The sequence below is a fragment of the Capra hircus genome, chromosome 10 (genome assembly GCF_001704415.2).
Source record: "Capra hircus breed San Clemente chromosome 10, ASM170441v1, whole genome shotgun sequence".
Taxonomy (NCBI): domain Eukaryota; kingdom Metazoa; phylum Chordata; class Mammalia; order Artiodactyla; family Bovidae; genus Capra; species Capra hircus.
The window spans coordinates 78233900-78260444 of NC_030817.1; the positions used below are offsets into that span (position 1 = coordinate 78233900).

Sequence of the window (26545 nt, forward strand, 5' to 3'; positions counted from 1 at the left end):
TCAAAGTTTTCCTATCACTTCAACCACTGTGAGTTCCCAGAGAGCACAGAAGTACTTTGCAGAGTCTTCCAGCTTTAAGGCTGAGATAATGAGGCTGATGGCTTTACGTGATCTCTGAAAATTTATGGAGTAGCGGCCATCCCTTGCATTCGGGCTATACGAATTCTGACCAATAAGGTAAATCGTCTCTCCACTGGGAAGCTGCTTATACCAAAAAATGTTATAATTGTTCTGACTTGTCTCATACTGACAGTTCATGGTGGCTGACTCCCCAACTTGACTGGATATGTCTGGCTGGTCTTGAGTAACTTTCTGGGCCACACCAGATCCTGTGGAAAAAATCAGAAAACAGAAATGAAGCAGTGAATAAAATAGTGTAGGAATTAGACTCATTTAGGTCTCCAAAATAAAAACCAAACTGAAATCATAAGACGCTTGCTTTTCCCCAATCCTCCTTTCCTCCCCAAGTTCCTGTGAAGCTCCACACGCCTGTGTGTAGTCCTTTCCCCCTGAAGACTCACACCCATGCTTGGAAGCATCCCTACCAGAGAAGGTGAAGGCCAGGAATACCCAGAGCAGACTGGAGAGCGGCATGAGGCATAGATTCCCCTGAACAAATGTGCTCAGTCTGCCTCAAGCTGAGAGTTCAGGGTTTCTGTGTGCCTGGCAGACATATACATAGTACCTGGTTCCTGTGTGAATCCTTCAAACAGGAAGTGGAGTTTGTCATGTTCAAGGTAATGTCGTCTGTGCACAGATGGGGAAAAAAAGTGTGATTCACCACAAACCTTTACTTTGTCTATTTTTCTTTCACTGGTCATTAAGTTACACAGTCTGAAAAAGGGCTTCCCTGATAACTTTGTTGGTAAAGAATCTGCCTGCAATGCAGGAGACCCTGCTTCAGTTCGAGCCTGAAAGAGGACTTTGCAAGAGCAGTTATTAGTAAAGATTTGAGCTGAGAGGTATTGAAGAACAAGTTGACATTCATTGATGATTATTTAACAGAATAATTTTGCCATCCCATCTAAAGTAGGATTTGTTTTTTAAATTTTTACTGGAGTATAGTTGATTTACAATGTTTTGTCACAGCAAAATGAAATGTCCATCGACAGAGGAATGGATAAAGGTGTGGTACATGTGTACAATGAAATTATTGTTGCTCTTTAGTTGCTAAGTCCTGTCCGACTCTGTGACCCCATGGACTTTAGCCCATTAGGCTCCTTTGTTCATGGAATTTCTCAAGCAAAAATACTGGAGTGGGGTGCCATTTTCTTCTCCAGGGGCTATACCTGACCCAGGGATCAAACCCATGTCTCCTGCTTGGCAAGCAGAGTCTTTACCACAGAGCTACCAGGAAAAACCCACAATGAATGCACTCAGCCATGGAAAGGAACAAAATAATGTCATCTGCAGCAACATGAACAGAACTAAAATAAGATGTAGCATAAGCTATGAATCCTTCTTGTAATCTACTTACTTGCTAGTCATTCATCTAGCCTATGCGTACATTTCTCTATCCAAAGTCTAAATACTCTATTTAAAAATTCACAGACTTTGGCTTTGGAGAAAGACTCTTATCCAAAATTTTTAACTAAATTTTTTCTGTGTTTTAGAGCTCTAAAATATTGCTAAAATACAAATGATAACCTGATACCTCAGCTTTATATGCACTCTTTTTTATGCATAGCTTTATGAAATTTTGTCTCAGGTGTAGGTTTTTGTACCACCACTAAAATCATAATACAGAATTGTTCCATCTCTCTAAAGATAACCATTTTAACACCCTCCCTATCCCTGCAGCTGGTGATGACCCCTAGCAGATGCTGATCTTTTCATCTCTATATTTTGTCTTTATGAGAACTCTATATAAGTAAACTCATACATTATGTATACAATCAAAAAATATGTTAAGTGTAATCATCTACCATGTGGTCTTCTGAGACTGACTTTATTTTCACTCAGTATTGAGATCCATCTAGGCTATTGGGTGTATCAATACTCTGTTTCTTTTAATCACAACAGACTGTCTCTAACTTATGACGAATCAACTTAGGATTTTTGACTTTCTGGTTTAGAGAAAGCTATGTATACATTCACTACAAACCATACTTTGAATTTTGAATTTTGATCTTTCCCTTTGCTAGCAGCATGCTGTATTACATCCTCTGATGGTTCTTGGTAGCAACAGTGAGCTGAGCTCTCAGTCAGACCCAGGAACAGGAGGGTAAACAACTGATACACTTACAACCATTCTGCACCCATACAACCATTATGTTTTTCACTTTCAGTATAATACCTTTAAGGTAGGCCAGGCGAAGCTCTGACTCACAGCAGGGTAAGTATATTCAATGCATTTTCCACTTACTGATATTTTCAACTTAAAATGGTTTATTGAGACTTAACCTTATTGCAAACTGAAGTAGATCTATAAATCACATTTTATTGTATGGATGTTCAGTTCAGCTTGGTCACTTAGTCATGTCTGACTCTTTGTGACCTCATGGGCTGCAGCATGCCAGGCTTTCCTGTCCATCACCAACTCCTGGAACTTACTCAAACTCATGTCCACCGAGTCGGTGTTGCCATCCAACCATCTCATCCTCTGTCATCCCCTTCTCCCGCCTTCAATGTTTCCCAGCATCAGGGTCTTTTCCAGTGAATCAGTTCTTCCCATCAGGTGGCCAAAGTATTGGAGCTTCAGTTTCAGCATAAGTCCTTCCAGTGAATATTCAGGACTGATTTCCTTTAGGACTGACTGGCTTGATCTCCTTGGAGTCCAACGGACTCTCAAGAGTCTACTCTAACACCAAAGTTCAAAAGCATCAATTCTTCGGTGCTCAGCTTTCTTTATAGTCCAATTCTCACATCCATACATGACTACTGGAAAAACAATAGCTTTGACTAGAAGGACCTTTGTTGGCAAAGTAATATCTCTGCTTTTTAGTATGCTGTCTAGGTTGGTCATAGCTTTTCTTCCAAGGAGCAAGTGTCTTTTAATTTCATGGCTGTAGTCATCATCTATGGTGCTTTGGAGCTCAAGAAAATAAAGTCTGTCACTGTTTCCACTATTTCCCCATCTATTTGCCATGAAGTGATGGGACTGGATGACATGATCTTAGTTTTCTGAATATTGGAGTTTAAGCCAACATTTTCACTCTCCTCTTTCACTTTCATCAAGAAGCTCTTTAGTTCTTCTTTACTTTCTGCCATAACGGTGGTGTCATCTGCATATCTGATGTTGTTGATATTTGTTGATGTTGTTCAGAAACACATTATAATAGAGATGTCCCAATAGATACAAAAATGAACTACAAAGATATATAAAGACAACACTCTTTATGATAGCACAGCAATAGAAACAATTATTTATTAATGGAAAGGCAATTAATGACAGAATGTCTCAGAGTACTACATGGACATTGTAAAGAATGAACTGGACCACTTCCCAGGTGGCACAGTGGTAAATAATCTGCCTGCAGTGCTGGAGACAAAAAAGACCACGTTTGATCCCTGGGTCAGGATGATCCCATGGAGGAAGAAATGGCAACCCACTCCAGTATTCTTGCCTGAGAAATCCCTTGGACAGAGGAGCCTGGCAGGCTACAGTTCTTGAGGCTGCACATAAAAGAAGCCTTTGAAACAGGAGAATTATTTGTATTTTTCTCACTTTCAGGTTGAGACTAACACACTGGAACCAACATTTTATTGATGCAAGAAAGAACCATGACAAACTGTTAATGCTTCTCACTTGATTTCTGTGTTGCAATTAGATTCTTAGTAGCCGTATAATTCTTCTCAGCCACATCAACCAATGAAGCACCACTTCTTTGTCTTCCTTTTCATCTTTTCTTTATCCATCTTCTTCCCTTTCCTTCCCTTCATAGCCTCATCTCTTAGTGCTCTCTGACTCTCCTTCTAGATGACTCTAGATTTGCTCTCATGACAGCTCCCCTCGATGTGTCCCCCCTTCTGGCCACCAGAGATACTGCACAGGTGCAGCCCCGTCTGTCCCAGTGTGCCTCTCTCAGGACGCAGTAGTACACAGCGGCGTCTCTCAGGGTGACCTGGGGCAGGACCAAGGTGCTGTCGGAAGCTGTGTTCAGAGAGGCCATGCTGTTGTTCATGGTGCTTCATAAGCCATGAATGACATACTGTGGACTCTGATTGGGATTTTGCTGATATGTATGTATATAGTCATTTCCACCAATGGTATAGTTATTACAAGGCAGGTTTACATCCTCTCCTTCAGCACAATCCATGGAGCTGGGCTGGATGGTCTTAGCATCAATCACAGTCCCTATGGGGTTAAGAAATCAAATTAGCTCCAGAGCACAAATCAGTGTAGTTCTATGGATCAAAGTCATAACCCTCTCATAACTGTCTGGGCCTAACCCCTACTCCAGTCTTTTTACTTATGTCCTGCAAAAATATTATTGGTGTTCATTATTGGACTGCAAGGAGATCAAGCCAGTCAATCTAAAGGAAATGAACCCTAAATATTCATTGGAAGGACTGATGCTGAAACCGAAGTTCCAATACTTTGTTCACTTGATGACAAGACCCGACTCATTGGAAAATATCCTGATTCTGAGAAAGATTGATGGCAAAAGGAGAAGGGGGCTGTAGAGGGTGAGATGGTTAAACAGCATTATCGCCTTAATGGACATGAATTTGAGCATACTCCAGGAGATAGTAGAGGACAGAGGAGCCTGGCATACTGCCATCCATGCACGTAAAAAGTTGTATACAACTTAGTGACTGAACAACAACAAAAGTATAGAGCCCAAAGACGTGGCAAGAATCAGAGATCCATAGGCTTTGTTCCATGGGTCGTTGGCTCAATAGACCGAGAGATTTCCTACAACCTGCTTACTGCTAAGGACTCATCCAGAATCGTGGCCATGATTTGACCTGTCATGCAGAAATCTGTCCTCTTTAGCAAACCCGCGGACCATTTCTCGGTTCCATCACGATAATGTGGAATACAGCACAGGGAGAGGAGCAGAGAGCAGATAACTGTGTGGCCCTTTGGCCTCAAGTCACCCCTTGTAGACAGAGAACACTTACCCAAGGCCAGAAACACAGTTACTCCAGTCACCAGCCTCATACTTCAAGGACAAGCTAGGACCATGGGCTCAGAGCTCAGGCTTGTGTCTGATCCTTGACTTAAGGAGGTTCCAGAGAACAGAGGCAACAGCTGTTGGTAAAGACTCACAACGAGTGCAGCAGATACCACTGTGCTGTTGCCAGGACCTTCTCAGCCAATGATCAAGCAGTTCCTTATCTAGGTCTTCCTCCCCTATTTTAGTCATGTCCCCCAAAGATGGTGAAACATTCCCAGCTCACTGTGCAGTCATCTGTGAAGTTTAATGTCTGGTTCTGGCAAAGGAACACCAATCACAGTGATGTGTCTACACACAACCATTGGTCTATCATTTGTTTCTTAAGAAATTGGCTGATGCTCCAAGAAGCTTGTAGAATGCAGTATTTAATCCCAGAAAAATGCACTGAGCTCTGTGTTGTAAGATGATGAAAATTCCTATCCACGTTTCAGAAAATCTTTGGGACGTTCAAAAGTAGTATGTGGTCTGGGAGATGGAAAGATTAACATTGAGACTAAAAGCTACACATTCTGGAACTTGGAGCTTTTGTAAGTGTTCTTGCAAGAACATCTATTGCCATCTAGGTAGACGTTTTTCATGCATCTGTTCTTGATATACTAACTGATTGACATAGATGGTGTTCACCTCATCCTCCTTTGCACATAATCTTCATATTCCCTATGCCAATGCTTGTGGCTGCTGTGCAGCAAAGATGCTAAGGCAGAGGAATAGACAGAAAGAAAGGCAAACCAAGTGGGATTCGGGTGGAGATGAGTGTGAGTGGTAAAAAAAATAAAATAAAATAAAGCTGGAGGCGGGGAAAAAGATTTTAAGGAATAGAGAGGTGAAGGGATAAGCAGAGCAGGGAAACGGGAAAGCAGTGTTTAGGGAGGTACATGGAAAGGGCTTAGGCTATTGGGCTAAGATCCCCTGAATCCTTGACCACACACATTCAACAAGGGATAATAAAGCACAAGTTGTCTACAGAAGATGAAAGCATGTCATTTTTCCTTTTTTTCTGGCACATCAATGGAAAACAAATTTCCCTTCCCTTCTCCCAGAAACAGTTTTCAGATGAAGCAGCACCCTCTTGTGACTGAATAATAGAACTGGAGAGCTAAACCCAGACCCAAAGTCAACAAGCAACTATTTGAAAAGTTCCTCAGGTTTGAAGGTAAACATGCTTCCCAGGTAACTCCCTGATGGTTCAGCTGGTAAAACCCACCTGCAGTGTAGGAGACCCTGGTTCGATTCCTGGATTGGGAAGATACACTGAAGAAGGGACAGGCTACCCACTCTAGTATTCTGCCCTGGAGAATTCCATGGACTACGGTCCATGGGTTCACAGAGTCAGACATGACTGAGCGACTTTCACTTTCACTTCAGGTGACTCTAGTAAAGAACTCACCTGCCAATGCAGGAGACTTAAGAGACACAGTTTCAATCCCTGCATTGAGAAGACTGCCTGGAGAAGGGCATGGCAACCCACTCCAATATTTGTGCCTGGAGAATCCTTTGGACAAGGGAGCCTGCGGGGCTATAGACCATGCATTCACAGGGTCAGACATGACTGAAGTGATTTACCACACAGCAACACATCTTATTTGTAATACCTCTGTACTCATCTGTATTTTCTTGGTCCTAAACACTCTATAGAAGGTTTTAACTATCTTTGACTGCTTTATTGCAGTCATATGATTCTCACTTCTTGATCTCTTTAGCTTTCATTTGTATCCAACATTCCCATATTTAAAATTTACTCAAAAGCCCATATAATTCAAATGTTTATAAGAGAGGTTGGTACAGACTAGGCACTCAAGAATTATCTGTTTGCTGAATGGGCCAATGAATTTATTGAATGTAATACAAATGTTGTTGAATATTATTTAAATTATTTAAATTAAGGGATTTTATGTAGGTCGTACATGAATGGCCTAGTGGTTCTCCAGCCTTTCTTCAATTTAAACCTGAATTTTAAAATAAGGAGCCCATGATCTGACCACAGTCAGCTCCAGATCTTGTTTTTGCTGACTGAAAAGGCTCATCTCACATGCTAGTAAAGTGATGCTTAAAATTCTCCAAGCCAGGCTTCAGCAATACGTGAACTGCCGGGGTCCCGCCCCAGTGGATCCAGGGTGATTCGAAGGTGGGGGGACGGAGCTGGCATCTTTGGAAAAATACATATTTAATCACAGATATAGAGAGATTAGAAATGGATAGTGTAGTAGGAAGATTAGTGGAGAAAAGGAGGCTGAAAACTTGGATTACGTGGAATAGCATCCATGCTCCAGATGGGAATTCAGCCAGAAAAATGGGAGCAAGAAAGAAGCGACATGGGGGAATCAGTCTTTCCAGAAACTGATCCAATGTCTTTATTTTTGGGTTAGCTTATATACCTTTTGTTACACATAGGGATGAATACAGAGTCACGGGGTGGGGGGGGGGCGGTCAGCAGTCCTGACCTTATCAAAATCAGGTGCTTCACATAAATGTATAATAAAAACTTCTTAGGGATATTACATCATCTTCTGGCCATGAGTGAGACCTGCTGACATTTTATGATCCTTTCTTTCTGATATCCAAAAAACTTATTTCTTCCAAGGGTGTTTTTTCTTAAACCAGGCACCACCCTCCGAATAAAGTTACATTCCTATAGGGTGAGGGTGTAGTGAGTTACAATCAAGAAAGGAATTTATTTAATGAAAGGTTAACATGATTAGTCTTAAAGGTTAATACTTATTTCTTCCTATATGCTTAAAGGTTAACACTTATTTCTTCCTATATGCTAGTTATATTCATTATAAGGGTAGGGAACATGGAGATTTAGCAGCAAACATCAGCCTAACAAATGAAAATCCTTTCATCAATGCTCCCTTAAGATCTATTTAGTCTTAAGATATGATAAAGTTACATTTTCACATAGCAAGGACACAGTGATTTATAACAAAGCACAGTGATCTATTACAAAAGAGAAAATCCTTTAACTCAAAAAGTCTAGTATTGCTAACATCAAAAACTACTATATTTCCTTTGCTATATTCCAAATACATTGATTAATATATTCCCAGGTGCCTAAGGATATGGAGGCCTGGTGGCAATCATTGACTCAACAAGAAGAAAAAGCCCTATGCTAATTAAGACTCAAAATACTCCAAAACTCTCTGTGCTGTTTATGGTTGAGAGGTAGTAAACAATCATGTGGCAGGAGTATGGATAATCCTGTCACACAAGTTAGTCTGTCAGCAGAGAGGTTTGACCTGAGACGTCCTTGTCCCACCCAGAGCAGAGAATTAGCAGCAATTATTGACACAACAAATGAAAAACCCTTCACCAATATAATTCCTAACCAACCCATTATACTAATAATTTCTAACTCCCCAAAAGAATTTGCCTTTAATAAGTCTAAAACATCTCATGCCTCTCAGGTTGGGAGGCTGTAAACAATCACATGTGCCCGGACAAACCTATACAGGTGGGCTAGAAAACCTTCAGAGGAGTCCGTAAGCTGAAACACTCTTGTCACGCCCAAGAATTTTTATTGCCTTGGAGCTGTGCGTTTACTCCTTCTCCGAGAGAAACGGTTATGGGGGAGAGCCCCCCGTAAAGTAAGAGGTGTAGGTGAGAGCATAAAACAGACTCTGGTTTTGGGGTTAGATGCTCGGGAACAGGGGGTTTCCTGAGGCTTGATCACACCTTTGCGTATGCCAAGCCTCCTTCCTCATGACCTTTGCCATGGGCAGAGTTCGTCACGCTGGCCCCCGGCAGTGAACCATGAACTTCCAGATGTTCAAGCTGGTTTTAGAAAAGGCAGAGGAACCAGAGATCAAATTGCCAACACCCTCTGGATCATCGAAAAAAGCAATAGAGTTCCAGAAAAACATCTACTTCTGCTTTATTGACTATGCCAAAGCCTTTGACTGTGTGAATCACAATAAACTGCGGAAAATACTTCAAGAGATGGGAATACCAGACCACCTGACCTGCCTCTTGAGAAACCTATATGCAGGTCAGGAAGCAACAGTTAGAACTGGACATGGAACAGACTGGTTCCAAATAGGAAAAGGAGTACGTCAAGGCTATATATTGTCACCCTGCTTATAACTTATATGCAGGGTACATCATGTGAAATGCAGGGCTGCATGAAGCACAAACTGGAATCAAGATTGCTGGGAGAAATATTAATAATCTCAAATATTCAGATGACACCACCCTTATGGCAGAAAGCAAAGAAGAACTAAAGAGCCTATTGATGAAAGTGAAAGAGGAGAGTGAAAATGTTGGCTTGAAGCTCAACATTCAGAAAACGAAGATCATGGCATCCGGTCCCATCACTTCATGGGAAATAGATGGGGAACCAGTGGAAACAGTGTCAGACTTTATTTTCCTGGGCTCCAAAATCACTGCGGATGGTGACTGCAGCCATGAAATTAAAAGATGCTTACTCCTTGGAAGGAAAGTTATGACCAACCTAGACAGCATATTCAAAAGCAGAGACATTACTTTGCCAGCAAAGGTCTGTCTAGTCAAGGCTATGGTTTTTCCAGTGGTCATGTATGGATGTGAGAGTTGGACTATAAAGAAAGCTGAGTACCAAAGAATTTATGCTTTTGAACTGTGGTGTTTGAGAAGACTCTTGAGAGTCCATTGGACTGCAAGGAGCTCCAACCAGTCCATTCTAAAGGAGATCAGTCTGGGTGTTCATTGGAAGGACTGATGTTGAAGCTGAAACTCCAATACTTTGGCCACCTGATGCGAAGAGCTGACTCATTGGAAAAGACCCTGATGCTGGGAAAGATTGAGGGCAGGAGGAGAAGGGGACGACAGAGCATGAGATGGCTGGATGGCATCATCGACTCAATGGACATGGATTTGGCTCGACTCCGGGAGTTGGTGATGGACAGGGAAGCTTGGAGTGCTGCAGTTCATGGGTTCACAAAGAATCAGACCTGACTGAGCAACTGAAATGAACTGAAAGGGTTTCTCCATCCTCGGCTGCAAAGAATATAACCAGTCTTATTTCTGTATTAACCATCTGGTGATATTCAAGTGTAGATGGTCTCTTGTGTTGTTGGAAGAGGGTATTTGCTATGACCAGTGTGTTTTCCTGGCAAAACTGTATTAGCCTTTGCCCAGCTTCATTTTGTGCTCCAAGTTCAAACTTGCCTGAGATAAGTTTGCATTGCTTCCTGAGTTTGCATTCTAATCCCCTGTGATGAAAAGAGCATCTTTTTTTGGTGTCAGTTCTAGAAGGTATTGCAGATTTTAATAGAACCATTCCTCATAGATGTCTTTAGGTTCCATTTTAACCATGGTGTCACCATCACTGAAACGTCCATTCATCCTGTTCTGGGTCAAGTGATTCCTCATACCCAAATCTTCTCCAAGGAGCCCTCTAAATGGTACTCTCTAGATGACAATAAAAGTTGGAGACATTTTTCAGTTTGGAAAGTTACATATGTCTCATTTCCCAAAGATTATAAGCATTGGAAGAATAAAACCTGTCTCATAGGGTTTTGATATTTAGATTAGATAATGAATCGGAAATACATTCTGCAGTTCCTGACATATAGTAAGTTCAGTAAATATTAACTTTCTTTATTCTACCAAAACTTGCCTTTTCTTCAGTGTCCAGATCTGTGATCGGCTTCCCCCTGACCCCACCCCCCAACAACATCAGTTCAGGGATGGAAGCTTCTAGGACATTTACTTAATATCTTATTTTCCTGGAGACAGTCATTATTTTTCCTTTATCCTTAGATGTCATATACAACTAGCTACATTGATACATTGATCCACTCAGGGTGCTGAAAGGACGTAGATGAAAGAGGTGAGGTTTGATTTTTGTTTTCCTAAAAATAATAAAATCAAGGTCATCTTGCATGTTTACTACATATTGGATATAATATTTTTGATTTGGATCCCTAAGATTTTGCCACTCTGGTTAACTGTTTTCTCTTCTTATTGATTTATGAGCTGCCAGGGTCCAGCCCCGGTGGATCCAGGGATTTCAAAGGGTGGACAGAGTCGGCGTCTTAGGAAGGACTATTTAATTAGAAAAGAGAGATTAGGAAAGAATAGTGTAGTAGGAAAATTTAGAGGAGGAAAGAGGCTGATATTCCTTGGTTTACATAGAAAGTCAATAAAACTCTGAGACAAGAAGTTTGCCCTGTCCATGGAGGCCACGGTGCCCTCCCGGTCTCCCAAGGGAGTGAAGATGCAGAACGTCTTCCCGTTCAGGTCTTAGAAACCTGGGCAGACAAGTGAATGCAGGGAGCCTCTATGCTCCAAGGGATCAGCCTGAAAAAGAGAGTGAGAGGGTGAATGATTGACATGGGGAGACCAAGCTGCTTCGGTGAGTGAGGCCCAATAACTTTATTTTCAAAAGGACTTTTATACCTTCCCCACAAATGATGTTGTGCACAATATCTTCTGGCCTTGGAGGCCTGTGAACATTTTAAGACCCTCTTCTGATACAGGCTGCTCAACCAGAAAACTTATTTTCCCTTGAAGTGTTTTTTCTTTATATTTCTAATCTATGTCAGCCTCAGAAAGTATCAAACAAAGTTACATTTTCACGAGGCAAAGGTGCAGCGAGATACAACAAAGAAAGAACCAGTTAGCTCAGAGGCCTGATGTAGTTAGTTTCAAGGCTACACTTGTTTTTCTTACATTCTAACTATGTTAACAAATATAATCCCAGGTGCACAGTGGATAAGGGATATGGGAACTTGGCAGCAAGCATTGGCTTAATGGTGATATCTCACACCAGCACTATTCTAACAGCTTTTAACTCTTTGAAAGGCTCTATGTTTTAGGCTTCCCATGCCTCTCACAGTTGGGGGGCTGTAAACAATCACATGCATAGTTGTAAAAGTTCGGGTAAGGCAAGTTAGAGAGCCATCAGAGGGGTTTGATCTGAAACACTCCTTTTATATGCAGGAGACTGTTAACTGGAGCTCTAAGTTAACTTTTTCCAGAGAAAGGTGGTCGGGGATAGCCCTCCCCCCCACCCCCCGTAATATCAGAAGAATAGGTGGAAAGCATAATGCCCTAAAGCAGGCAGACTCTGGTTTTGGGGGTAGATGCTCCGGAACAGGGGGTCTCCTGAGGCTTGATCCCGCCTTTGTGTATGCTGAGCCTTCTTCCTCATGACCTTTGCCACAGGCGGAGTTCCTCATGCTGGCTCCCAGCAATGAGCTTTTAATATATTCTGCATTTGATCCCTTTTTCAGAATTTTCTTTTTCATATATTGCTTTCCACGCTGGTGTTGACTTTCCACTCTCTTAGCAGTGATTTTCAACAATGACAAAAAAAAAAATTAAAAATATACTTTCATGCTCACAGAATCTCCTTTGCAAGTTTTATTTGTTTGGTTTCCTTAGAAAATTTATAAATGCTTTCCTTTGTGACTGCTGTTGCTTGTGATGATAGTCAGGTATCACTCTTAATGATATTTCCCAGAATACAATGCATCAATTTCCCATGAGTATTAGCAAGATTTTTTTCTCACTAAAATAGACCCTTGGATTTGTCTTCAGTGCCTTGCAAACTTCTGCTAAAACCATACTGGTTGACTTGCAGAATTTCTTATTCATCTTTATGACTTTCCACATAGCAATGCTCCTGAATAAGCAGCTATAGGAAGTCAAGTACAATAGTGAGTGGAGGTTCTTGCTATGATAAAAGAGCTTATGGAGTGGGTAATGGATTGAGGTAGTTATAAATCCTAGTTGCAATCATGTGGTCATTTGCAGTAACAAAAGCTATAGTAGTTATAAAATTATTTTCATTTTATATGAATGTATTTATGTATACATTAACCATTTTTAACTTCCCTCTCCTGTTTGTCTGCCTGTCATAACATAAAATATGCCACTACAAATTAATTTTTATCTCATTGTATCTCAGTAGTTAAGATACAGGATTCAGTGGGAGAGTGTGATTTAGCTAGAAGAGGAAAGAATCTTAAACGGATAAATGAATTTGGTATTCTCTTCGAAGGAGACTGCTTGTTTTGGTTGAATGAAGAATAATTGCATCATATTAACAGGAAGCATAGTTTTCCTGTGGTCTTTATTAGAAAGCTGTGTTATTCAAAGAGGTACTGATGAATGCCTACTTAACAAGAAGGGAAGTTAACCAGTTAAGCTGTTATGGTAGGTTCCTACTGTGTCAACTTAACAATCTGAAAATCTATTTCCCAGGATTTGCTTCCCTGTATTGTCCTGGGTTAGGGTTGGCCATGAAAGAGATTCGTGTAAGTTTTGGAAGGTACTTATGATGAAGTAAGTAAGCCACCACTTCCCTGGTGGCTCAGATGGTAAAGTGTCTGTCTACAATGTGGGAGACCTGGGTTCGATCCCTGGGTCAGGAAGATTCCCTGGAGAAGGAAATGGCAACCCACTCCAGTACTCTTGCCTAGAAAGTCTCATGGACAGAGGAGCCTGGTGCAGGCTACTGCTCATGGGGTCACAAAGAGTCGGACATGACTGAGTGACTTCATTTTATGGTGAAGTAGCATGTTTCTATGTTCCTCAGGTTGGTGAAGGGGTCCATATGGCAACACACACTGTTGCTGCTGCTCTAATAGTTCAATTCATTGTTGACTTAAAATGCCTCGACCTCCCACCAGATCTCTTACTCATGTTCTCTTTGTATTAGACCAAGTATGCATGTAGCATGATGGCAAATGACATCCACTTCTCCTGAAGTTCACTCACTACTGTGAGCCCTAAGGAGGTTAGAGAAAGACAAGTTTTAGAGTGTCTTGTGGGTTCCATTGTCCTCATATATTTCCATACATGCCACAGTTTGTGCATGCTTTTGTCCACATCCAACTTTCCTTCACAAATGTTACTCTAGTTGACTTACAGTGAATTCAACTCAACACCAAATGCAAATAGAACAGTTTTTATGAACTCTTCCATCAGCTCTACCCATTGCCTATGTTCTAATCCTTATAACTTATCTCTTACTCTATGTCACTGGTGGTTCTCCTCCGATTGTGCCCCAACATGAAGTCTGAGGGGAAAAGACTAAGGAGATGATTTCCATGACAGTTTCAGCTTCTAGATCCAGATTTGTGATGTGAGCCTCCTTAGGTGAAACTGCCATTCTGTATTTTTATGGGACAAATTTTCAAATTTAGACAACTTTTGCACATATTCTGTTTGGCTGATTTAAAGTCAAAAATTCAGAAGGAGAATGTATCAGTAGAAAGTTACTCTAGGCACCTGCTTCCAAATGACATAGAAGGAGCTTTTATTTAGAATTAAATCTTCTGATCCAGACCACAGATGAAGCAACCGCAGGACTACCATTTCTTGTCTGGGGTCTGCAGGTGTGTATTTCAGCCTGGGTCCTGCAGCAGCGGGGCTCTCTCTTATTAAGCTCTGGGGGTTTTGTTCAGCTTTTCCTATTACTTCAAGCACTGTGAGTTCCCAGAGAGCGCAGAAGTACTTTGCAGAGTCTTCCAGCTCTAAGTCTGAAATCGTGAGGCTGATGAATTTACGTGATACCTTAAAATTCACAGAGTAGCGGCCATACCTTGCATTCTGGCTAGAAGAACCCTGACCAATAAGGTAAATCATCTCTCCACTGGGAAGTTGTTTGTACCAAAAAATGTGATAATGGCTCTGAACTGTCTCATATCGACAGCTGAGGGTGACTATCTCCCCAACTTGAGTGGAAATGTCTGGCTGGTTTTGAGTAACTCTCTGGGCTACACTGGATCCTGTGGGGAAAATCAGAAAACACAGATGGAGCAATGAATAAAGTAGTATAGGAATTAGACTAAAAAAAAAAAAAAAAGCCAAGCTGAAATCATAAGATGCTTGCTTCTCTTTTAGAATACCTACCAGAGAAGATGAAGGCCAGGAACACCCAGGGCAGACAGGAGAGCAGCATGAAGCATGGATTCCCCTGAACAAATGTGCTTAGTTCTGCCTCAAGCTGAGAATTCAGTGTCTCTGTGTGCCTGGCAGCGTATATACATAGTACCTGGTTCCTGTGTGACTCCTTCAAACAGGAAGTGGGATTTGTCATGCTCATAGGTAACATGGTCTGTGCACAGACAGGAAAAAAGGTCTAGCTCACCACAAACCTTTCTTTGTCATTTCCCCCCACCTCCACAGGTAATTAAAGTAGGCTGTGCCTGAAAGGGGGCTTTGCAAAAGCAATTATTTTAAAGGTTTGAACTGAGTGGAACTAAAGAACAAACAATAAGATTTTCACTTATAATTATTCCACAGAATAATTTTGCCATCCCATTTAATATAGGATTTTTGTTTGTTTTTTTGTTTGTTTTACATATTTATTGGTGTTTGCTTACAGCAAAATGAAATGTGCTTTGACAGTTCAATTCAGTCACTCAGTCATGTCCGACTCTTTGCGACCCCATGAATCGCAACATGCCAGGCCTCCCTGTCCATCACCAACTCCCGGAGTTCACCCAAACCCATGTCCATTGAGTTGGTGATGCCATACAACCATCTCATCCCCTGTTGTCCCCTTCTCCTCCTGCATTCAGTCTTTCCCAGCATCAGGGTCTTTTCAAATGACAGAGGAATGAATAAACTGTGTTACTTATGTACAATTTTATTATTGTTGTTCTTCAGTCAGTAGGTAGTGTCTGATTCTTTGGGATCCATGGACTGTATCTTGCTAGGCTCCTCTTTCTGTGGGATTTCCCAGGCAAGATACTGGAGTGAGGTACCATTTCCTTTTCCAGGAATATTGCTAAGCCAGGAATCGAACCCATGTGTCCTGCTTGGCAGGTGGATTCTTTACCAGAGAGCCACTGAGGAAACCCCACGAGGAAATTGCTCAGCCATGAAAAAGAACAAAATAATGCTGTTTGTAACAAAATGAGCAGACCTAAAATGAGATTTAGTATAAACAATGAACCCTTCTTATAATCTACTTATTTTTAAATATAAATTTATTTATTTTAATTGGAGGTTAATTACTTTACAATATTGTATTGGTTTTGCCATACATCAACATGAATCCACCACAGGTATACACGTGTTCCCCATCCTGAACCCCCCTCCCTCCTCCCTCCCCGAAGCATCCCTCTGGGACTTACTTATTAGTCATTTATTTAGCCTATACTTACATTTCTCCATCCAAAATCTAAATACTCTATTTAAAAATTCACATACTTTTGGCAAAAGGCAGTTTTATCAAAATTTTTAACATATTTTTAATAGGTTTTAGGGCTCTACTTGTTTTTTTCAATACATAAAATCATTTTGACATCAAATGATAAAATATCAATCCTTCTAACTTTCAAAGTCTATTCTCTTTTTTATGTTTTTATGAATTTATAACAAGAATAAAATAATTATTCTTTTGAAACTTGACATTGAATCTTATTTATCAAACTTTAAGGAGGATCAGGAAATTCAGTCACGTTCCTTCCACAAGTAGAATTGCACTTCTTAGATCACGTGTCCTAGAATTGTCCTCATTTTATTTTTTCTGTCTCACTGGCCCAAAGTGTTCAGTCTCACTAGTTAGTTGCTTGTTATTTTTTTCTTTTTGTTAAGTAAAATCAAGATAAGCATGTCAGTTCTTTCTGTGCTATAATACTATAGTGCACTCCAACAAAACTTGGTATCTACAGACTGCAAGCACACACTATACCTCTACAGCACAGAAGGCGGTGACTGAAATTTTGTAAACTGTTACCTGTTCATTTGAATGTAGCAGTGAATTTTCCATTTAGTTTTACAAATTTTAATGGATGAATTAATACAAAAGAACCAAAGGCAAACAAATAGTAGAAAAGAAAGTACAGACAAGGTCTCTAAAACGGTGCCAACTCCTTGCTTTTAAGTTGCTTGAGTGGTGTTGTTAGTGACTGATGCATGGAGGAGAGTGCACGTTTAGTTGAGACATCGCCTCTGTCCATTTCACCTCTGAGTGCTGACAGGCAGCTGATGCTCTGGTTTGCATTACCAAACCTACTTGTATTTAAGTAGAAGAGATCACGAATGTCCACAGCAACTGGGCAGCAGCATGATATGGTATTGTAGCATATATAATTATAGATATTATATATATACCAGAAATTGATATTGATAAAGTATTACTAAAATACAGATGATAACCTGATATATCAGCTTTATATGCACTCTTGTTTATGCATAGCTCTGAAATTTTGTCCCAGGTATAGGTTTTTGCACCACCACTAAAATCATGATACAGAATTGTCCCATCTCTCTATAGCAAACCACTTTCACACTGTCTCCACCCCTGCAACTCATGATAACTCCTAGCAACTACTGATCTTTTCATCACTATATTTTGTCCTTTTAAGAATGCTGTATAAGTAAATTCATATATTATGCATGCAGTTGTAATAATATGGTGTGTAAGCACGTATCATGTAGTCTTCTGAGATACTTTTTTTCACTCAGCATTGAGATCCATCTAGGCTGTTGCATGAATCAACAGTATGTTTTTTTAAAAATAAATTTATTTATTTTAATTGTAGGTTAATTACTTTACAATATTGTATTTGTTTTGCCATACATCAACATGAATCCACCACAGGTATACACGTGTTCCCCATCCTGAGCCCCCTCCCTCCTCCCTCCCCATACCATCCCTCTGGGTCATCTCAGTGCACCAGCCCCAAGCATCCAGTATCATAGTATGTTTCTTTCAATCACTACAGACTGTCCCCAACTTGTGATGAATCAACTTAAGATTTTTCACGGTATGGTAGTGAGAAACCTATATATGCACTCACTAGAAACCATAATTTGTATTTTTAATTTTTATCTATTCCCATGCTAGCAACATGCTGTATGACATTCTCTAGTGATGCTGGGCAGCAACAGCAAGCTGAGCTCTCAGTCAACCCTGGGATCATGAGGGTAAACAACTTATCCACTTACAACCATTCTGTATCCATACAGCCATTCTGTTTTTCACTTTCAGTATAACACCTTTAAGATTCGGCCAAGAAAAACTCTGATGCACAGTAGGTTAAGTATATTATATGCCTTTTCCACTTGCCACATTTTCAACTTAAAATGATTTGTTTATACTTAACCTTATAGCAAGTTGAGATAGATTTATAAATAATATTGTACTGAATGGGTATACCACAGCATATTTATCTATTCACACAGTGAAGAACATTTGGCTGGGTTCCAGTTTTTGGCCATCACATATATAGTTTCCATGAATATTCAAGTACAAATTTTGTGTGAGCATAAGTTTTTCATTATTCCATTATAATTGCCCATAAAGGAGTGTGACTGCTGAATTGTAAGGTGAGTGAATATTTAAGTTTACGTGGAACTGCTAAGCTGTCTTCCAGAATGACTGTTCCATTTACCTACCAGCAATGTATGAGTGATCCAATTTCTCTACATTATTGCCAGAACTTGTTATCATCATTATTTTTCATTTTAGCCACTAAGAAAGATGTGGAGTGGTATTTCATTGTGGTTTTAATTTGCATTTCCCTGATGGTTAATGATGTTGAACATCTGATTACATGCTTATTTCCCTAGCACATAGCCCTTCCACGAAATGCCTGGGTGAACCGTTTTCCATTTGGACTACTTGTTTTCTTCCTGCTGACAATCACTGTATTCTAAATACCACCCTTTGATGAAAATACATTGTGAAAATATTTCCTGCCATTCTGTGGTTTGTCTTTTTTCATTCTTTTAATGGTATCTTTCACAGAGCAAGCATTTTTACTCTTGATGAAATATTTTATTTTTTAATGGATTGTGCTTTGATATCATGACAAAAGTGTTTTGTCCAACACTTGGTCCTGAAGATTTTTTTTTTTTCAAAAAGATTTATAGTTTTAGATTTATGCACTCTTCTCATACATTCTGAGCTTTTCCTCAAATTTTTGTATAACGTGTGAGATTTAGGCCAAGATTCAGTTATTTGCCTAGGAATATCCAATTGTCCTTAAATCATTTGCTCATAATACTATCATTTCTCCATTGACTAGTCATTGCACCTTTGCCAAAAAATCAGATTTCCCCACTTTCTCATATCCCCACTTGGGATCAGTCAGTAGCATTATCCTGTTAATGATTTTTTTTAACTTTTTTTTAAACTTTATTATACTTTACAATACTGTATTGGTTTTGCCATAGATTGACATGAATCCACCACGGGTGTACATGCGTTCCCAAACATGAACCCCCCTCCTACCTCCCTCCCCATAACATCTCTCTGGGTCATCACCATGCACCAGCCCCAAGCATGCTGTATCCTGCATTGGACATAGACTGGCGATTCAATTCTTACATGATAGTATACATGTTTCAATGCCATTCTCCCAAATCATCCCACCCTCTCCCTCTCCCTCTGAGTCCAAAAGTCCGTTATACACATCTGTGTCTTTTTTGCTGTCTTGCATACAGGGTCGTCATTGCCATCTTTCTAAATTCCATATATATGTGTTAGTATACTGTATTGGTGTTTATTATCTCTTATTGAACTTTTTATCTTGTATTGGAGTATAGCCAATTAGCAATGTTGTGATAGTTTCAGGTGGACAGCAGAGGGACTCTATCATTTTAACACTGTAGCATCTATTGTTAACTTTTTCATTCTTTATATTTCTGATTTGTGTTTTCTCTTTTTTCACCATGATAATTCAACCTAGGAATATAGTTTATTAATCATTTTAGCAAAATTAACTTTGTGTCTCATGGTTATTTCTATTATTTTATTTCTGTTTTACCAATTTGACATCTTTATTATTTTCTCATTTAAGTTTATATTAGTTGTAATTTGTTCTTCTTTTTCTATCTTTTTTGCTGAAAGCTTAGATAATTGTTTTGCAGCCTTTTTGTTTAGTAGTATAGGTATTTAAAGAGAAATTCCTCCTATGTATATTAGCTGTATCTCATAACATTTTGATCAAAGAATAAATTCTATAAAATTTCAAGTTTCTTAAATATATTAAAACTTTTTATGCACAAACTGATGTGTGTGTGTGTCCATGAGTATATTTCATCTACACATCAGGGTGTGTCTGGAACCTCAGCTGCAGGTTTGGGTACAGGCTGCAGGTGCCTAGGGAGCACCATGTACTTTCTGCACAGAAGTAGATGGCTGAGTCGCCAGGCTGGGAAGTTGTGATGTACAATGAAAGCTGTTTGACACTGTTATTGGGGGGAACTGTGAGTCTTCCTTTTTATTCACAACCAAACATATGGTTATCAAGAGTGCAGGGCCTTAACCAGGGTGTTGCTGATACTATTCCTTTAATATTCCTTGCGTGCTCAGTCATGTTCGACTCTTTGTGACCCCATGGAATATAGCCCACCAGGCTCCTCTGTCCATGGAATTCTCCAGGCAAGAATATTGGAGTGGGTTGCCATTTCTTTCTCCAGGGGATCTTCCCCACCCAGGGATCAAACCCAGGTCTCCTGCACTGTAGACAGACACTTTACTGTCTGAGCCACTAGGGAGGTCAGTGGGAAGTAGTCAAATGCACTCTTCTCATAAGTACAGTTCAGAATGGAAATCTCTCTTTCCTGGACTGTCAGTGATTGAGGGGTCTGTTTGAAATTAAGAGCAAAGACAAGAGTCTATTTTTGCATGGGTGTAGTTGTGAAGAGAATGCTGTTCCCCTCTCTAAATTCAAAATGTTTTAGATGAGGGAGACTAAGGAGCCACCACAAAAGAGAGAAATATATTATACTGGTCAGTTTTTGGTTAAGGCCATGTGGAAGGGATTTTCACAGAGCCTATTGCTTCCTTAACTAAAAAAATGGAGTGTAAAGATAATCATTCCAAAGCTCCTTTATAAATGTTCCTCTCTCTCTTCCATTTCACCAGGCTTTGAAGTCCAAAGACAAGATGAACTTCGTTATCTGTTATTATAGCAAACAGGAACCAAGCACCAGATTCTGGGATAATGTTAACAATAAAGATGTTGGCTAATAAATCTCATTGACTGCACAGCATGCCACAGTGGTTCAGGAGCCCTTTAATATTTAAGGATATGGCAGGTACTGTTCATTGTCTACAAGTAGATTTACTTCATCCTTACCAGAATCCCAATATTCTGTTTGTTAGCAATGTTCCTAGAGAAAAATGTGTACCTTCCCCAGACTGTCATAGCTTGGGATCAGCTTGAACTCTGTTGTAATCAATAAGTGTAATCATCTTGAGCGATTTATCACCCTTTCCTATTCACTAGAGTTTTCTACTTTTCCTAATAATGCCAAATGTCAACGTGTTGGTACCTTGATACATGTGTTGCCTATGTGCGAAGTCACTTCAGTCATGTCTGACTCTTTCTGACCCTATGTACTGTACCCCTCCAGGTTCCTCTGTCCATGGGATTCTCCAGGCAAGAATACTGGAGTGGGTTGTCATGCCTTCCTCTAGGGGATCTTTCTGACCCAGGGATCGAACCCGAGGCTCCTGCGGTTTTTGCATTGCAGGCGGATTCTTTATCGCTGAGCCACCAGGAAAGTCCTGATAACAAAGATCAAAATCACACATTGGTACCTCAGATAGATGAAAAAGACAAATGACACATTTCTCATCTGTGATCTATTAATAGAAAGTCAATGCTTACACATGGTCAGAAGTCATGCTTGTTCCACGAATGTGTTCTTACTTAAATATTTCAGTAGCAGAGAAGGAAAACTAGAAGGAAAGCACCTGAAATTTTTAGTTTATTGTCACCTTATAACTAATAATTAATAAGAGGTCATTATGTATCATTTTAGTTTTTATTGGAGTTTTATATTCATATAAGAAAATGTAATATAAGGGTACAGCATGGTAAATTTTCACATAAGCAACACCCTTATAGCCAGCACTCAGATCAAGAGAGCATTACCAGCCCTTCAGAGCTCCCTTTATGATATTGACCCATTTACAACAGTATTCTGATTTCTACCAGTGCAAATTAGCTATGTCAGCATATGCATCTTATGGGAATGAATGACATGTTTACTGACCATTTGAATATCTTCTATTGTCAAATGCCTACTTCAGACTTTTGTCTTTTCTATCAATTTGTTTGTTTTCTTGTTGATTTGAAGGAGATATTTTGAAAGCAAAATGAGCCCTTTGATAGTATGATATGTTTTATAGCTAATATTTCCTAATATAATATTTTTATAATTAATAATATTAACTTTGATAACATAATGATACTGTAAATATATTCACTGCTGCTGGTGCTGCTGCTAAGTCGCTTCAGTTGTGTCCGACTCTGTGTGACCCCATAGATGGCAGCCCACCAGGCTCCGCCGTCCCTGGGATTCTCCAGGCAAGAACACTGGCATGGGTTGCCATTTCCTTCTCCAATGTCTAGCTATCCTTTTACCTCTTGAATACTTTTAATGGCAATTTTAATATACATCAGTTTTTTTTTAATGAAGAGTAGCTGGTTTACAATGTTGTGCCCATCTCTGCTATACAGAAAAGTGACACAAAAAATGAATGTATATATGAACGTAGACTAGTTTTGATGCTTGGCCATGTTGTGTCCTGTTTAAGAAATGTGTACCTAACACAAAGTAATGAACAAGTTTTGCATTTTTTCCATTAACTTCATACATTATTCTTACATTCAAATCTGCACTCTGGCTGCTATTTATATATGATCTGGAGACCATAATACACTTTTCCATAGGAAAAATGATGGAGTGTCACTTATTGAAATGAAAATCCTTTATCCTTGGCACACAAAGGCAAATGTTTTCCAATATTTAGTGTAATACATTTGCAGTATTAATTTTACCACAAAATTTTACTTTTTACCCTCTCCATCTGCTTATATCATTCTCCTTTATTTCAGTTTTTCTTCTGTTTTCATAATTTTTTAATGTTTTATAGTTATCACATATTTATTACTTGGATGATGCAGTTTTCTAAACTTTCGTTCTAATTGCTAAAATGAATTCTTTTCAGGAGTTTTCTCCTCCTCTTTGTGCCCAGGATGCTTTCTTTCCATGTGCTGTTTTGTATGTACACTTGTTATTAGTTAATCTGAGAATCGCTTAGTATGTTGCCTGTTTTATGCAATTCTGGTGTAACAAATGAATTAGATATTCTTCTTACTTTAGATTCAGTCCCTGAGATATGCAAACAGGTAGAATTTGTAAAACGTTAGAATCCTCAGTGTGAACTCCTAACAATCTCTTCCTGATTCAATTTATTAATGTATTAATTGTAGGGAAAAACAGTTAAAAGACACAGTGAGCCAATGGAGCTTCAAGTTTCTAACTCCTGTTATTTTTTTTGTGAGATCATCTGTTCCTGGTGAATCTCTGTTGGTAGAATTAGTGATGGAACTAATGACAGTTCTATTAAACAGCACTCATTCATTCTGCAATTTCTAAAGATACATTTGGCAGAAGGTTTTAAAGCAGGACACATTTGGTATAAGGATAGCACATGATTTTTTATTTTTATTGGTAAGTATTATTTCTGAACGAAGACGAAAAAACAGGAATAAGAAAAGGCTTTTTAAAATCTGTTCACCACGTTTGGGTTGGCAGGCACTGAGTTTCCAATGGCCATGGGTTGCTGAAGTACCATATGGACTTTTAACACCTTTGTTGGCTTATAGTTCTGGAAGATGGCATGAATGAGAATACCAGTTGATATCCAATAACTATTTTCTGTATCCATTTTTCTAAAATTAGGAGAATTCCCTGCCTCACTGGGGAAATGAGTTAAGCGCAATGTAAATATTTCAAAATATCTGGTGTCAACCACTTTATGAGAAGCACAATGTATTGGGAATTTTAATGGAAGAAAGAATTTTGTGTTGGAATAAACTGAAGTTTCACAGGAAAACCTTAACAAAGTACTTGGAGACCTATTTCACTAACAATGATAAGAAAGAGGAGTAAAGAGAGGAAAGAAGGGAAAGAGAGAGGGAGGGTGGAAGGAAAGAAAGGGAAATAAAATAATAGGATTAATGAGTTTATGAATGAATAAGTATTTTCAACTATACCCCTGTCTTCATTGTGAAATCTGTGTGATGTTGACTCTCTCTTCTATTTTTAAAAAGATATAACTCACCCTTTCAATATTTTATTGCCTCCCTAGCAATGAGTGCCAAAAATTGATGCTTTTGAACTGTGGTGTTGATAAAGACTCTTGAGAATCCCTTGGACTGCCAGGAGATCCAACCAGTCCATCCTAAAGGAGATCAGTCCTGGGTGTTCATTGGTAGGACTAATTCTGAAGCTGAAACTCCAATACTTTGGCCACCTGATGCAAACAGCAGACTCATTTGAAAAGACCCTGATGCTGGGAAAGATTGAGGGCAGGAGGAGAAGGGGACAACAGAGGATGAGATGGTTGGATGGTATCACCGACTCAATGGACACGGGTTTGGGTGGGCTCTGGTAGTTGGTGATGGACAAGGAGGCCTGGCATGCTGCAGTTCATGGGGTCACAAAGAGTCAGACATGACTGAGTGACTGAACTGAACTGAACTGAACTAGCATTATTATGCTAGCATTATAGTAACTAGCATTATTAGTAACATCAGTCATAAATATTACTTTACTCAATAAATATTTGTTGAACACTTACTATTTGTTGGGTAATGTGCTGATTACTGAGAATACTTCAATAAGCAAAAGGAATGAAAAGATATGTTTCAGGAAAAGTGAAGTAAGGAAACAGAAAGTGAGCTCAAAGGCCATGAAGAGGAGGAAATGAGTGAAAAGATGACTGGAGGGATATGCTGATATTTGGAAAATGCTACAGCACCTCTCATTGTACTTTCCAAGATTGAGTACAAGTATCTGTTCCTTCATCTCTGACTCACAAATCAAAGCAATTTCCAAAGCACAAACACAGCAATATCCGTTTAGGTACATGTCCTATGCAGCAGGATAGATTTTTCAGTCTTTTTGATGATCCAAGAATATTATGGTAGTGATGCCGTTCACATCAAGGCCAGAATGCCTCCCTATCACTTTCTCTGTCTTGTGCTCTAATTTCCTCTATATCTTTTCTCTTGGGGAAGATGTGTGGCTAATAAGGAGCTAAGGATGTTTCAGAATCCCACTACAATCAGTAAAAAATATTTCTACTGCTATTTGGATATTTAGAGGACTAGCATGTCTCTTTACAGAATTAAGGATCATTGCTTTTCTTGAGTTACAACATATGCTTTTTATTCTAACACTTGACATTTTGCCCTAAAATGTGTGTCACCTTCAGCTATGGGAATTGTGATCCATTCCACTGACTTTCCAGTTGACTCATTATTTCAGGGCTTTCTTCTTACTGTTGCTTCCAGGAAGGCCAGATTGAACTACACATGCTGCGATTTTGGAGCTTGACATTAGCAGATTTAAAAATAAATATAACAGTTGGTCTAAGACATATTACGACAAAGATAGGCAACTTTCAAAATATCTTTGAGGCTTAGCTTTCTAAGAAGTAGCATAAATCTCAAAATAACTCCCTAAATGGTAACGAGGATTGAAAGATACATTTAGGGCTTTCTAAAAGACACTGATTTTAAAGCTAAAAAGAAATGAATTTTTGATAGATTTGACAGTGTAAGAAAGGTAACATGTTAGAATAAAACATACAAGTAAATATGAAAGTCAAATTATCCTGCAAAATATCAAAATAATTCTAACAAACAAAAATAAAGCTTACTTAATGGGAAAAAATGGTCAAAAGATAGAAACAAGGGTATGAACAAGGTTGAATGACAGAGTGCCAATATACAGAGAAAAAGCTGCTCGAAAGCACTAAGGATCAGTAAAATGTCTATAGATTAAGTACATTTGAATTGTTAAAATGAAAAAGGCTGGTAATACTCAATTTTTAGAGGGTGCAAAGTACACCTTCTCACTCCCTGTTGCTTGACGTATAATTGTTTATACCATTTGAATGGAAAGTTGTCACTTTATCAAAAAAATTTTAAACGCACCTTGTTTTGAAAATAGTCATTCCAGTTTAGAAATTTCATTGCAATAGACATGTCTCCATGTATACAAAAGTCAATCTACAAAGTTGTATAAAGACAACACTCTTTAGGATAGCACAGTAATAGAAACAAATACTTATTAAGGTAAACTAATTGATAATAGAACGTTTCAGAGTACTACACAGGGGTTATAAAGAATGAATTGGACCGCTTCCCAGGTGGCACAGTGGTAAAGAATCCTCCTACAATGCACGAGACAAAGGAGACCAGATTTGATCCCTGGATCGGGAAAATCTCCTGAAGAAGGAAATGGCAACCCACCCCAGTATTCTTCCCTGGAAAATCCCAATGACAGAGGAGCCTGACAGGCTACAGTTCTTGAGGTCTCAAAGAGTTGGACACGAAAGAAGACTTTGGAATGGGAGAATTAGTTGTATTTTCTCACTTTTAGGTTGAGACTAACACACTGGAACCAACATTTTATTGACATGAGAAAGAACTATGAAGAATTGCTAATGCTTC

General features: G+C 39.3%; 1 pseudogene and 2 gene segments (V, D, J or C); all 3 read right to left on the reverse strand.

Annotated features, from left to right (window-relative positions):
- On the reverse strand, positions 1 to 594 carry LOC102184517. The segment is given in 2 exon segments: positions 1 to 329; positions 546 to 594. Coding segments are annotated over 2 exon segments (378 nt in total).
- Positions 3894 to 5109, reverse strand: LOC102184802 (annotated as a pseudogene).
- On the reverse strand, positions 14313 to 15009 carry LOC102185081. The segment is given in 2 exon segments: positions 14313 to 14836; positions 14961 to 15009. Coding segments are annotated over 2 exon segments (573 nt in total).